The sequence below is a fragment of the Cyanistes caeruleus genome, chromosome 5 (assembly GCF_971803275.1).
Source record: "Cyanistes caeruleus chromosome 5, bCyaCae1.hap1.1, whole genome shotgun sequence".
In the NCBI taxonomy this organism is placed as follows: Eukaryota; Metazoa; Chordata; class Aves; order Passeriformes; family Paridae; genus Cyanistes; species Cyanistes caeruleus.
The window spans coordinates 46,636,313-46,651,426 of NC_141705.1; the positions used below are offsets into that span (position 1 = coordinate 46,636,313).

The 15,114-nt window shown below is 38.1% G+C and overlaps 1 protein-coding gene across 1 annotated transcript in view; it reads left to right on the top strand.

Moving 5' to 3' along the window:
• Positions 1 to 15,114, top strand: part of COL25A1 (collagen type XXV alpha 1 chain) — a 295,280-nt gene that overhangs the window by 220,550 nt on the left and 59,616 nt on the right. The window contains exons 9-11 of the mRNA XM_086888426.1: positions 2,069 to 2,095; positions 4,521 to 4,565; positions 14,450 to 14,503. Of these exons, the coding sequence (XP_086744552.1) occupies positions 2,069 to 2,095; positions 4,521 to 4,565; positions 14,450 to 14,503 (126 nt within the window). The remainder of the gene's footprint in view (positions 1 to 2,068; positions 2,096 to 4,520; positions 4,566 to 14,449; positions 14,504 to 15,114) is intronic.

Here is a 15,114-nt window from a genome sequence, read left to right on the forward strand (position 1 = left end):
GCTGACAGCTGCAAGCACCAGACAGAATGTCCTCAACAGAAAGGATATTTAACAGGTTGCTTTGGGGCTAACATTAGTAAGTGAATTATCATTTTACCTTCATACAGCACTATTAAGGGCTCCCAAATGGTAATTTAATATAGCTGAAGGTCTTTAGAAGGTTTTAATAGCTTCTTAAGTATCTAGAAACTGATATATCCATCCCTTGGACATACAAAGAGCTGCTATGAGCTATGAAGGGGGTCTTCAGTTGTTCTGTATTCACTTTGGCCTGCTGATGGAAGGATTTTTCCCAAGACCTGAAATAACCCTGAAATGTAGCAGGTTAGTTTGCAGCAGTTCAACAGACAACTGATGCCCAGGATGTAGACATTTGGAGCCTATTTTGATAACATTGCTGTAGTAAAAGCACTAGTTTGAGCATTAATTTCTAGGTGTTTTTAAAATGCTAGAAAAACTTGTGTCTTTCTCACAGAAGAAGAGAGAAGGATGGTGTCAGGCACTCAAAGAAAGGGAGGAACACGGTTTTTGGACGTGTTATATTTGTGGTTCCTTACCCAGCAGATCACTCACTGTCAGGCACTTACTGAAAAGAAGACTTGATTTAAACAGCAGTTTTTGTGAAACACTGAGCTGGGGACATTTTTCTCCATCTGAAAAAGCAGATGCTCTGATCATCACCAGTGCTGAATGCTTCTGCTTTCTTTTGAAGGCAAGGTAGTAAAATTGTCACCCTCCACCTCACAGCTGGGTTTCCTTTATCAGAATCCCTCTCTAAAGTCTAAAGGAGATGCTCACAATACTTTCCTTCTGTTGAAACAATCAGGCAAAAGTTTCAAGAAGCAGCATTGATCTTGCTTTTGCAAGGTTTGATGCCAAACCTCAGACGTACCGATCCGCATTTAAATCTGCAAGGCTTTCATCCACACCAGTGGATGCAGCGCTCAGAATTACCACCAGTGGAGCTTTTCCTTGTTAGCAGTTTGGAGTTAAATTACAACAAGCCCTGCATTTACCAACAGTGGAGGATTCTGCCTAACTTCACACTCATTCAAGAATAAAATCAGCATCACATTTTGAAGCGGAAATCCTTTTGCAATTGCAGTTTTGGTATCAATCAGTCCTTCTTTTATTCTTTCTCACATCAGAAGGATTTGGTTTCCCCAGTTTTTGTGCTGTGCTTTGCACCCTCCTGGGCTCTGAATTCGCCTTGCTTGATACAGCACCAGCACCCAGAGTTTGTACCAGCGCCCGTGGTAGGAACCTGGATATAGAAGTGAATAGAACTGGTAGACATGGTCTGGCTGCTACCAAAACAGACTGCCAAAGTGTCCAAGACATGGTTGGTTGACCTACTTTCTGTCTGTTTCCCCTCTCCACTGTGGCCACCTGGGTACTTCAGAGACACCAGAAGAGAAATGGGTCCTCTTAACATCAACAAGACTTTGACTCCTGTATGACATTGAGGAAAGTTAAGCTTTCCTGAATTGAGATATCTCTTCCTGCCTTCTCAGGTCATGGGGACAAAATGGTGGTTCTTTGCTTCCCAAGAGCATTCTTAGCAATTTCTGAAGTTAAAGATTTTTCTCTTCACTTGCAAATGATGGCACACATGACCAGTTGGGTGTAACACAGTCATGTGTGCTGATATTTAAAAGGTGAGAAGATTTTGAGGTTTGTGATTCTCTCTATCTCAAATACGCTTGTTTGCATAAACATTGTTTTTATTACAGTGGACACACAGCTGGCTGTTAGCTGATATAAGAGAGAGAAAAACCACAGTCATCTTAATGCTGGGAGATTTGTCAGTATTAGAAAAAGCAGATGTCTTGGAAAAGATTAGAAGAGGGAAAATTTGAGTATTCTAGTTAGTAGTTAGATCAGTTCCAAAAGTGAAAAGATTCATTGTGCGTTTTGAGCTTAAACTTTTACTTTTCTATGACTTATAAAACATCAGCTGGTTTCAGTCCAGTATCAGAGTGCTTACACAATAAGACAGTCTTAATTAGTCATTTCAGTTTAAATTGGCTGGAGTTTTGATGTTAATTGAATTGTTTTCCCTTTGCAGGGACCTCAGGGGCCTCCAGGACAAAAGGTATAGTATAAACAACAATGGTGTGAAAGTGATTATTCCTCCTGTGCCAAGTTGCAAGCAGAAAAGGTGAATGGAATAAGCTACTGTACGCTGCATTGAATCAATTGGCTTAGGTTCTGAATTTAGTTTTTGCAAAATGGAGCCATATAATGTGAGACACAAGATTTCTCATTTCCCCCATTGTAAGAAGTTCAAGCCATGCAGAGCAGACTGTTTTCAATCTGTCTGCTTAACTTTCAGGTGAAAAGGTCACTATAATTTTCTCATTCATACACTGGTGCGATTAGGAAACCGAAGTTAAAACGTTGTGAAAGGTGGGGAGATAAAGTTTCTGATTAAATGCATGTCTTTAGCCGAGTAGATCAGTGCCATATGACTAAAGAATTGACCAGCAGAAACAAAGGACGTAGGTGTTGCTGATAAATAGTGCCTGGTTGGTGGTGTTCAGGTGGTCTGCTCGTGTCTTCCTGTTCCTTCGGTAACCTGAGACCCCACTTCCTGGGAATGCCTTCAGCGTTATTTACACTCATTAAAGCTGGCTGCCTCAGTTTGATGGAGTGAGTTTAGGATTTATGGAATTACCCCGTTAAAACAGTCCTCAGAATATCAGCAGTAACAGCTAGTGAGTGGCACTTTTCTGGCATCTGACTCACATGCCACCAAGGTGGGTGATTTTCTAGCTGATTTCAAACGATTGAAAAGTTGTATGAAAGATATTTAATAAAACAGCTAGAATTTGTATAAAGGAAAAAAATAAGGAATAAGTACTATTGACATACGTGAGAAGGATGCCTGCTTTTCTTCTTCTGAGAATAATGTTCTTTAGAGAGAAGCATCTGTTAAAATGAAACTTTAACAAAAGAAAGAAAAACCTGTGATACGTAAAACATAATCCCAAAGTATACGAATTGGTGGAATTTTGGCAGCTGTGGGCTGTATAGAGTGTGCAGGCTGAAGGAGAGGACTACCATTTGTGTTTGGCAATGCAGGAATGTGGCTCATGTCTAAGTTGCCATTACAAAGGTGTACCCTGAGAATTGTGGAGGAGGATACTTAGTGTGTATGGCATCAGCAAAGCCCACGTGCTGATGAACTTCTGAATATCTGGTAAACATTTACTTACCACAGTAGAATCAGCTTCATTTTACACTTTCTAACATCCTGTGTTTCGTAAGAAAAATAATCAGCTGCCACTGAGAGGAGGAACTGTTATACCTAAGATAGTTTATTGAGGCTGATGGTTTAATGCCCTCCTGAGCTTTGCCTTCTAGTTTTCTGGAAAACTGATACAGAGATGTGAAAATGTTCACTCAGGGCCTCTTGCAGTAGCTTAAAGCCATGACCATGTATCCAGCAAAAAGTTATGACAAGGATGCCAAAGAGGAAGCTTTGGGAGAAAGGGAAGCCATGAAGATATGCTGGGATGCGGTGTTTTATTTCTTACTGATTCAAAGCTATGTTACTAGCTCTTGGAGGGTTTTTGAGACCCTCATGAGTTGCTTCCTTTTCCTGTTTCACAGGATTTCCCAACTCTATTAACTGACAAATGTGTGCATCCATTTTGGGTGCACTTCCTTTGGGTGTTGGTGATAATTTTAGTGACACCTCTAACCGAAATAGAGGGGAAATTGCCATGCAGCAGTTCTTTCAGTTTCCTTGCTGAACACCACCATCTTTATAAAATAAGAGGAGAATGCTGTACAAGCAGATGCAGCTTTCCTGCTTTCCTCATGCTTTGTGTTTTCACTGAACTTCCATAGCAAATTGCACAAGGTCCTTCGAAAACATTATTCATCACATAGAAACTTACAGTATGAGAACTTTGTACCAAAGATCCCTCCAATGTTATAAATCATTGTTAATTTTTTTTTCCTTTGTCCCTTGTGTTTGGTCTGTATTGACCTTTTAATTTTGATTGTGCTAATATTGGTGCAGTTTAAAAGTGTATCTGTAATTTGTACTGTCAGACTGAAACATTGCAGATTATCTCTTAAAAGCCTTGAGATGGATTTGTGCTACAAGTTATTGAGCTTGAATAATCCCTCTAAAAGCATTAATAGTTTTGTTCAGATGCTATATTTGATTGCATGGTATCAGTCTCAAAACTTACTGAGGGCATTGTATGGAATAGCATTTTAATTCTTACATTTCTTCTGAAGCATCCACAATATTATAAAACACGAGCTTGAAGCTTGTTTCTGGAAAATGCCATACAGTCTTTAAAAAGTACAACATGAGAATATGTCTAATTAGTATAAAATCTCAAATGAAAGGAGAGCTCAGCTTGGATAAAAATGAGTCCTTGAAAAATTTATTGCAGCTATAATAAGCAAACATTCAGCATTATTTCTAAATACTGTATTATGAGATGAAAGGTTTCATGACCTGTTTAATTTGCTAAACACTGGCATCTGTTTCCCTCCAGGGTTCTGTTGGAGTGCCTGGTGTTCCAGGGAGAGATGGACAAGTGGTGAGTTCTCTGACTTTTTCAGCACTGCCATTATTTATGTAGTGGATTAAAGCAATTTTGGGCTCGTTCACATGAGCAATATGCAACCTTATATCCAGAGCTGTGGTTTCAAATTGGCTTCATGGAAAAGACCGTATAATACGCTTTGTGCTCTGAAGTAAGTTTTTTCTAGTTTTACCTGAACAAGCAGCAAATGTAATTAATTAAGCTGAAAGTCTGGTATTCAGATTTGATGATGACTGATAGGTTGTAGAAAGAAATGCATATTAATAGTGTGTTGCTTGAGTCAGCATATTTACAAACAAAGGGTTTTTTACTTTTTGTTAACTCAATCCCATGATACAAACACTGACACTGATATTGGGTATTGATATGGTGCCAAAACATTGTTTGTACAACCCATACATAGAGAAATGAAAGGAGATGGAAGTGCAGCTGGAGGATCATTTGAAATTGAATTTTGGGGATGAAAACACAGAGGAATAAATCAAAGAAATATTTCTGAACACAGCCAAGAGAAAATACTAATTTAGGCAAGTCACTGTCATCTCTCAGTAAAGTCATGGTTCAGAACAGCCTTCCATAGGGAGAGGTCATAATAAAGCAGCAGGGCTGTGTTACAGCATTGCTAAGGTTTCTTGGCAAATCTGGGTGATGAAGTTTAAATACTTGACTGTAAAGAGTATTATCCATCTGTTGTTCTCACAAGCCCTAGCATTCCTGGTGAACTTCAAAAGCACTGGCAAGGGATGCCAAAAGGAAAATGTATGATATATATGTTCACCAGGTTAAAGCAGCAGCAGATGGTAATGTATGAGGGTTGTATTAGACAATCCTCTCTTCTGCTTCCCTCACCAAGAGCCCTAGGAATAAGTGCTAAGATGTTTCAAATAATTTACTTTTCATTTAAAAAAAAAAAAAAAGAAAAAAGAAAAATGTCTTAGACCTGTGTTTTGAGAGTGGTTATAAGAAATAATGAAATAATAATTCATTTCACTTTAGTGATACTGATAGAATTTATTTTTAAGCTATTCAGAGTATTATGACTAATGTGAAACAACAAAATAAAAAATATTTAGAATTTTATATATATATATATATACATATATATATATATACATATATATAACACCAGAATTTCTAAGAAAATAGTATGAAACAAATTTTCATTAAATCCTCAAATTTTTTTCCTCCATATTTTATAGCTGCATTCAGTTGCAACAGGAGTGGTAGACAGTGCTTACCAACTGAGATGCTGTTGCTGCATTACTTGCTAATTCAAGTCATTTTTGTGGCCTGACAGAAATGCCAGTGCAAATTTATTTTGTAGCCTATCTATAGGAATATGTAAGAAGACTGCATGGGTTGAAGTTGGAAACCACTTTGAACAGAGCAGAACTGATGATTCATATTTTATTCAAGAACATTATTTTTAGTAGTAGTCATACAAACTCCAGCCAGGAAAATTCACTCAAATGAGCAGAAAAATTGATATTAACAAAATGTGTCAAATGTGTGATTAATGTGTTATTTTGGGAGACAGGGAATTTTTTTAAGCTCTATGGCAAGGTTGTTTCATGTCTTTTTTTAGGAGACCACATAGACTTATCTGCTGTCATTTTTCAGGGGGCATAAAAGAAATGTACAATTAACGTTATGGGAAGATTCAAGCACACCTTTAAATGCTGATTATTAATTTTAAATTGTGCTTTAAAAAAAAACTCCAAAATTTTTAATTTATGAGTGTCTGTTTATTTGATTTACTTTAGCATTCATAAGATCTGTAACTTTGCAGACATTTTAAAATTATTACCACTTTATTAAAGATGTCAGTGTGCTTTTAGTGTAGCTGGACTGCTTTACTTTTGACCTTTAAGAAAAAAACTGAATTACTAAAGTGAAACATAGGTTCCAGAACAAAAGCCACACGGATAAAAATAAATTGTTGCTGCATTCTTTAGTTTGATTTCCCAAATGTTGGTCAGTATTGACTAGAAAGCACTTCCTTATTTGCAAAACATATAATTTTCATATAATACTGGGCAGATGCAAGTTGAATGTTGCTGTCTCTTCTAATAAATAGATTTAAAAAATCTGTTAATTTGAAATAGTGGTAGAAATTAAGTTTAAACTGCAGCAGTGTTTGTCTAAAGTTAGAAAGTATAGTGCAGCCTATAATGATAGCCTTATTATTTTGCTATCAATAGGTCAGTTCTTCCAATTTCTATGAAAAAACAGATTCTCAGTGCAGTCCAACACACAAGATGTTGCATGAGGACCAGAGTGGTGATTTTAAGATTTGGGCTGTACTGTGAGCCAGCTGCTGGCACTTCTGGCTTTACTCATTCAGATTCATGGTGACTTGCAGAGCAGTTGGGTTCAGCTTGCACGTGTGGTGCGAGTCATCCCCTTTTTGGGAGTTACATAGTTCAAAGACTTTACAAAAGCCTTACTCTCTTGCTTGCCTTTTGGCCATTGAGCTCGCTCTGTTAGGCAGCAGCATGTGCAGTGCACAAAGTTCCAAGTTAATATTTTTCCTTAGTTTAAAAGGCAGTGAGTGTTAATAGCACATGCTTAAAATGAAGTGCATGAATGCTTTTCTCCTTTGGACAATGAAGTATTTTTCAGCCGATGAATGTCGGCAGTGAATTAGCTTTGCTCTGTCCTCAGGCAGTTGAACAAAACAGAGTTAGGTCATCTCCATCTTCTACGTGCCTCTGTAATTTTCCTTTTTCTTTCTTCTCACCTCTTCTTTAATTGAGGTACTGGGTTACGGGAGATGATTGACAAGTCTGACCAGTAGGTCTGGGAATGAGATCATAAATTCTGAGTGCACTGAGAACAGCTTTCTAATCCCTTAACATATGAACCACGTCTCTTAGACAATCTCTAGATATTAGAGTAAGTGTAATTTTACACAACCCACATGTTTTTGCAGGACTGTTAACCAGTAGATTTTTCTTGTACTCAGAGTAGCAAAATCACTGCCATAAAACCTTCACACATTAGGCCAAATCCAGTGAAACATTACAGGTAGTCTTGCAAGCACATTTATAATCTTCATTTGTTCCTACATTTGAGAAACTACAGCAAGTTTATCTTGAGAACAGTAACTGCTTAATAATACCTGCAGCTGGAGAGAGTGCTGTCTCGGGGATGGACCAAAAGCTGCAGAGATAAGGAGTCTTTGAGTGCTCCTTTTCCTTTGCAGACTGTTGTACAATCCACAGGTTCCTTTCTATCACAATGCAATGGCAGATAAACTTCCCTTTCTCCATCCTTGGCAGAAGCTCCTCAGGCACTCGACAAGAACAAAAAAGCATTAGTTCAGCATGGAGATAGGAGGTTGCAGTGATCTAAGGGTATCATATCCCTACATTAATCATGTTGAAATTGCCACAAAGGGCTTCTTGGAAAGCTCAACTCTGGAAGTACAGAATATATATTCTGGTATTTGTTAAGTGGTGCTGATTTGATAAGGGCTCTCAGTGACTGCAGCAGTGACACAAGGAGAAAAGCAGGGATGCCTTAAATTAAGATGTCATTTGGCCTGGAGGAACCCAGTTTCTGGAGTTTGTGCAAATAACTCTCTTTGTTTTAAATAAGAGTTTGTCTGGAGTGCATAAATCCCTCACTCTAAACTTCCATAAATCACTTTTCCTTATGTAGTACTTGATATTTTGGTGGGGTTTTTTTGTAATAGTGTGTTGAAAACACAACGAGTGGTCAGGATAGATCCCTTTGTTTCAAATTCTTCTGGTAGATAGGCAGTAGCAATTTGATAAACCTCAGAAGAATTTTCCTTATTGGTAGATTCAGAGTCTGGGTATGCACATGTCTTACTGTTTTCTTTGTGCTTCTTGTTTTTCTAATTTACATGTATTTCCTTACTGCTGTGTGCTGTGCTGTGTAGGAACACATTTTGAAGGCAGCAGTATCCAATTTCTTCAGTGAAATGGGGAAGGGTATGCATGTACTAACTTTTTTTTTCAAATAAAGGGAGGAAACGTCATAAATGTAGTTCACAAATTCTCAGACAGGTTTGCAGGCCAGCTGAGTCTTGTTGAAGAGCCTTTCCACTTAATTTCAGTTGGTGAGTGGGCCAGGACACATTTCCAGTCCTTAAACAAACAATTTTAAGTTACTTTTGAGGGGCGCAAAAAGAAAGTTGAAAGGAAATTAATTCAACCCTAGTTTGAAATGGAAATCATAGTAACATATCTGAAAACCATTTTTTTACCCTCTGTCATCTATGTATTTTAGAGTAAAATTAGACTGGATTAGGTTTGGGGCCTCTTGTGTTTCCTTATCCTTAAATTGATTACATTCTAGTGACTGAAAAATATAGCAATACTGACAGCCTTTCTTTCAGGGTGAGGTGGATATCAACCAGCTGGTGCAGACAGAGTTATGCATCTCACCAAAACAAAACCTATTTCAGAACCACAGCCTCCAGGCTGTTTTTCTGTTACAAACAAGAAAAGCTAGGGCCTCCAGCCATGTTATTTTTAGCTGATTAATTCTGGATAGGAAGGTATATGCCTCAAGGGCAGAAAGCACTCCAGTAAGTGCTTTCAACTGCCTCAACTCCTTTGATATGGACTCTAGTGGGTAATACATTTTCAGACCTGTTCTGAAGTAGATTCGATGTGTTCAAATTGACAGATTTTTTTTCTCATATTACCAGCAGAGCCCAAGCAATTCTCTGTACACTTGACTACTCACCAAATTCAGATTCACTTCAGTGTGAGCTTTATGACTGCCCCTACCACGAGAGTATCTGAGGAAACTGCTACACCTATTTATTGACCAGAGTGCTGAAAGTTGTTCTATGCCCAAACACAGGAAAGATAGTCTGTCAGTGTCAATACAGTTATACAGTTAATACAGACTCAGGAGTGTCAGGACTTGAACCAAGGTGTCCATGTGTCCAAAGGAATATCCTTCTGCTTTTGTTTCAAATTATCTGAAACTCCTGAATTGAATGGTTGGGTTGGGTATATTCTTGACATGTTTGCATTTTGTTTGCCTTGATAGTTGATACCATTTGGAAGAAAAAGCCAATCACTTTTGAGACTCAGAGCATTTTGTTGAAGCCATTTCTAGAAAGAAATCATCAGAAGGTTTTGAATAACTAAGGTTGATAACCTTTGTAACTCATTCAGTCATGCCTCAACGTTGCAGTTTGCTGATTGGAAGAGTCTTCTTCCCAATTCACTGCAGCAGTGACAGTAACTTAGTTTGTTAGAGTGCTGCTATTTTTTGAGGAGCCAAAGTGCTTATCCTCCTACTATCAGGGCATCTCAGGTTAACACGTGGAACTGTCAGTGGCAGCTCCCCATCTTCAGGTTTGCTCCTGCAATCCTTTCTGTTATTTACAGTAAACAATCATTACAACATCTCTCTTGGAAAGTGAACTGTCAATACTCCACTGACAGAATTTCTCCGTAGCGTGTAAACAACAGCAAAACAAGCCCACTGTGTCTGCAGCATATTTCTGTCTAAGTAGTCATTAAATGAATTACTGGAACATTTACAGGCCTGCTGAGTTAGGCTGATTGATTTTGGGTAAGCGAGTGAAAAATGGAACGTTTGCTGGAAATTTTTATTTCCACCATTCTGAGACCATTTGTGAAGTCAGAAAACTGAAAGAAATTGGATTCTGGTGGTGAATCACTGGAAACTTCAGTGTCTATAAGGGTTCTAGTGGCAGAGTATTTTTTTGCAGCAGACTGGAAGCTAGAGAATTACCTTCTAGTGCTGCATAGTTTTTGCAGGAAATTTGGGAAAGGGAAGTTTTTCTATCATTTTCCAGTAGTTTATTATCTATTTGTGTAGCGGGTCATGTCATGAAAACAGAACTCTTATTTTGGGTTGGTCAAGTTACACAAAGGCAAGATAAAAATAACTTCATATGAGAAAGAAGACAAGAGTTACCTAAACAGTATTTCTAATGCAATATTTGCATGTTTAGCAGTGTGGGGTGTGATGTTTGTGCATCTGGTGGTTTCACTGCTGCTTTGGTACAGCAGAACCTCGGTGGACAGGATGTTCAGATAGGGTGGTGCTGGTACCACAGCATCCTGCAGGGCTCTTACTCTTTCCATCACAGTTAAGCCACACGTTGCTGAGGTGGTGTTTGGAAATCACAGCCCATCTCAGTGCCAGGAGGGAGAATTTTGTCTTTATTTTGGTGTATTGTGGTAGTTCCACACAATGTTTGTTGCACAGGACAGCTTCTGCAGTGTGGTTTAGCTGAGAATAAGAATGCAGAAGGGCAGAAAGGGCAAGTAACAACTCCTTTAAATTGAGTACCAAGACACTTCACACCTCACTACAGCATCTTCCCTTCTGTCCATCCCTTTTAGGGAAAAGTTCCAAGGCTCTGAGAGTACCTTCACACAATTTCATGGGTCTCACATATTTTTCTTCTGTAAGGGTATAGTTTAGCCCTCATTAATTCTCTAACTGGGATCATGGGCTGTGTTCTGTAGATACCAGAAAGTTTTAGAACAATTGCCATCACTCTGTTACTGAGTGATAATTTCTCAGGAGTTCATGACTGGAGAAAGGTGAGCTATGAGCTAAAGTTAGATGTATTATAGAAAAAAATTACTCTTTAAATGAGAAAAAAAGCCACTGTTGGGACCACTCTTGAATGACTGTGTTCAGTTGTGGGATCATCACTACAAGAAGGGCATGGATGTACTGGGAATACAAGTAAGGACCTCAAAGATGATCTCCAGAGGTGCCTTCTAAGTTCAGGCATTCTGTGATTCTGTGAAAGAAAAAATAAATAAAAGTATGTTGCCTTGACTTGAAAGCTAGCTGTACAGAAGACAATTGTTTCTGCTGCCTAACACCTTTGCTGTCAATGCTATTAAAGAGAGACTACAACAGCAGTCAGGAAAGACATTAGCCATGGCCTGGTGAATGTAAAAAACATGTGACACTGAGGATTAGCTTTATAGCTTCTTCCATTTTATCAGGTTGAAAAGCAGTCTGATTTAAATTGTTGGGGCAAATGACTGTTGAATGTCTGGTGTTCCCTTGCATGCATCGCTCCTTGAATAGCAGTGTCATTGTCTTCAGCCTCTTAAAGGTCAGCTGTGCTTTTTGCTCATCTCCAAAACTCAAACCTGTGGGGCTGAATTGTATTTATACAGCATTTTAAATTCCAGTTTTCCTCTTACAGCATTTTACGCTCTGGTTTCAATGGATGCTTTTAGTAATAAATAGATAAATAAATAAAAGTAACTAAATGAAAAAAAAAATAACTAACTATACTTCCTAACAGAAATATTTAAATTCTTTTCGTGCCAAGAATCAAAATCATTTTTTTGGTACCAACCTGGCTAAAATGGCACAATATTTGAGTAGGGAAGAGCTGTCATCTTCAAAAGTTAACAGCTCTTTGCTTCATAACTAGTTCGAGCGGAGCATTTTTATTTTTGTTTTGTGGTTTGGTTTTCTTGTTTATTTGGGGGGTTTATGTTAAGGCTTACTGGAACTGTAAAAATATCAAATGCACAAAGCTTGTTTAGCTGTGCACTGGGATTGTTCGTCAGGGCTAGGACACAGAGCAGCTTCTGGGCTGTACATTTTCAGTTCACCTTGTTATTCCCTGATTCCTTGTACAGACAAGAAAATAGAGGTCTCACACAGGGAAAGGAATCTTTTTCCTTTTCTTCTGAACATTAAGAGACAGAATGATAATCACTTCAAAATGGAAAGGCACAAGGTCATTTCTGTGTTATCCTTCTAGGTTTGCCTTCAATCTTTCCCATTCCCAGAGCTTATTTCTGCACTTCAAATATCTCTGCCTAGTATTTTCAGTACTGTAAGTGTAGTGCTGACTAAGCAAAGTTGCATATAGGTCAGAAATGCAATTGCTGGTATGAATGGGGATTTGCTATGACTAGGTGACAGGCTGAGGGTTTTGCATTTTTCTGAAGAAAATAATTTTTTTGTTCTATTTTTTCAGTCTCCTTTTTGTCACAGCAGTAGCCCTGTGCATCCATGGCACTGATCTGTAAACGTGGGAGGAAAGTACAACCTCAGAACTTCTACCTTTTGATTAGATATTTAAGCCCCTGCAGGCATCAGCTGACAGCAGCTGTTTGAAAATGAAGGGGACAGAAACGAGCGTGGTTTGGGGTGTGGGGATGAGGAGAAACAAGTGTATATTCATGGGTCCCTTCTGCTTCATTTTGTCAACTGGCAATTTTCTTCAAGAGCCTTTTAGGTCAATCCTTTAGGACACTCACACCTAATCTCCAACAGCTTCAGATGCTGACCACTCACATTTGGAATGCCTGTGCTGCTTTATCAGCCTCACAGCCACTGGAGTACAAAGGGGTCTAGAGACTGTTTAATTCCCTGGGGGCTTAATGGTGCCTAACAGCTTCTGCTCTGGCTTGGAAAATGCCTCACTAGAGTTTTGCTAGAACTTTGATGATTCTGGTTTGTTTTTTTGAAACAGTCCAACTCTTGATGAAATTAAAATGTAATTAATGATTCCGTTACCTAATTTAGAAATACAATGGAACTTGCTTTCTCAGACAATAAGATTTAATACATCTGTGATTAAATCTGCCTTCAAAGTAAGAAAGAGATAAGTTCTTAATAAGAGGCTTTTATGGAGGACTAGAAAATACATCTTGTTAGGTTTGGAAAAGCCTTTATCTTAGTGCCTCTAACTTTTGAGTAGAGGATTGGTTCATCACGTGTACTAAATTTGAATACTGTGTGAAAATTGTTCACTGAATATCTGATACAAATTACTATTCCATATTTGATTGCTATGTTAGCTATTGGATTTAACTTTTCCATATTTTTATACATTTAAATAGCAAAGGGCTTTTAGTTGCAGGCTTTTTAAAATCTTTCTTTGGCTGTTATTTTAATATGCTTTTCCATGTCAGAAGTGTGATGCTGATCTCTGTGTGAGGGTTATCAAAGATATTCTTGTGAAACTGAGATACACATCTGCAAAAGCTTTTACATAATAAGCCATAAGCCCTAGTTGTTTTACAATAAAGTCTAACCATTGCATTATCATTTTATCTAAAATTAATATCTGTGATTTTCCCATAAATATGAATTACATACACTAAGAAATATCTTTTAGATTTTTTTTTTATGTTTGACTTGGTTTTTTTCCTTGTTCACTTCTTTATTTTTAAAATTGAAGATGGGAAAGAAGATTGAAAATAACTGTTATTTCCTGATTGACTTACTAAAATCACTTAAGACACCTTAAACCATAGAAGAATAATATACTACCCATTAAACATGCCCAACATTTGGAGCACTGATGTAATGCTGACAGTTTTTAAGTCTTCTAAAACCACTTTCCAGCCACTGGTATAAGAGTATAAAAAATGAACAAGCAAAGTGTATTTAAAAAATTGAAAAGCTGTTTTTCCAAATTCTTCCATTTCTGAAACAGGCTCTTCTCATTTTATTTTATCTGTCTTCCATCTGAGACCAGAAGCACAAATGTCAAAATAAATTAAGATAAGCCTTTCTTGCAGCATTTCTGAGTTGTAGGGAAGAGGGGAAAGCATTGGCAGTCTTGCTGGGAAGACTGTGTTTTTAAGGTTAATTGGACAGATTTTAAGAATTAGGAGTCACAAGTCTCCTTTCTGTTTAGTGTGACACCTGTGTGTTTCCACCTCCTCCAGAAGAATAATTTCTTACCTTACATGGGTTAGAGTTAATCCACCCTAACTGACGAAATAAGTCATTTTAGTGCCCAGCTGTGGAGTACATGTTTTCAGAGTCTTTGAAAATTTTGTTTATTGTTACTTACCCATTATGAGAAGGTTCATATATTTCATCATGTCTTTCTTAACTTCATCTTTTTTTTTCTTCTCCTTTAGGGTGAACCTGGTTTGCCTGGCATAGCAGGAGAGAAGGGAGAAGCGGGGCTCAAGGTCAGTATTGAAAATGGAATAAAAACAGAGGCAACAGAGTATGTGAGTGCATATGTAGATGACAGTCACACTTTCCATCTTGGGTTTATATTCTGACTGGCTTTTAATGATCTGCTGCCTCCAGTGATCAGTGCTGTAAGAGGCTTTACACATCTCACCATAAAGAAGCATATTCTTCTGCTGTGCATGTGTAATTCCAGTCAGTGGCACTGACGCATAGAAATCCACTGCCCACTGAATGCTATATGCCTGCAAGTGTTTGGGAATTTGGGGACCTTTTCAGAAAGGCTTTGTTTATGCCCCTTACAATGTGTTTCAGGCTTCTTTTCAAGAGCTGCTGCGGTCAGTTCTTTGACAAATGTCAGGGTGAAGTCTGGAGGGCTGATCCTGCTATTATGGAAGTTAGCAACAAGCCTCATTGGGAGCATGTCTCAGCCTGTGTTTGTTACATCAGAATGGCTCTTTGCACTTTATTTATTGTTACATAGTTTGTTCTGCTGTTTTAATATTGAACAAGTGAAATAGGACATAAAGCTTATGATAACTTTATTTAAAGATAAAGACTTGGCATGTCCAAGATGATGGATCTGTGGGCCTCTTGGAGGGGGTAG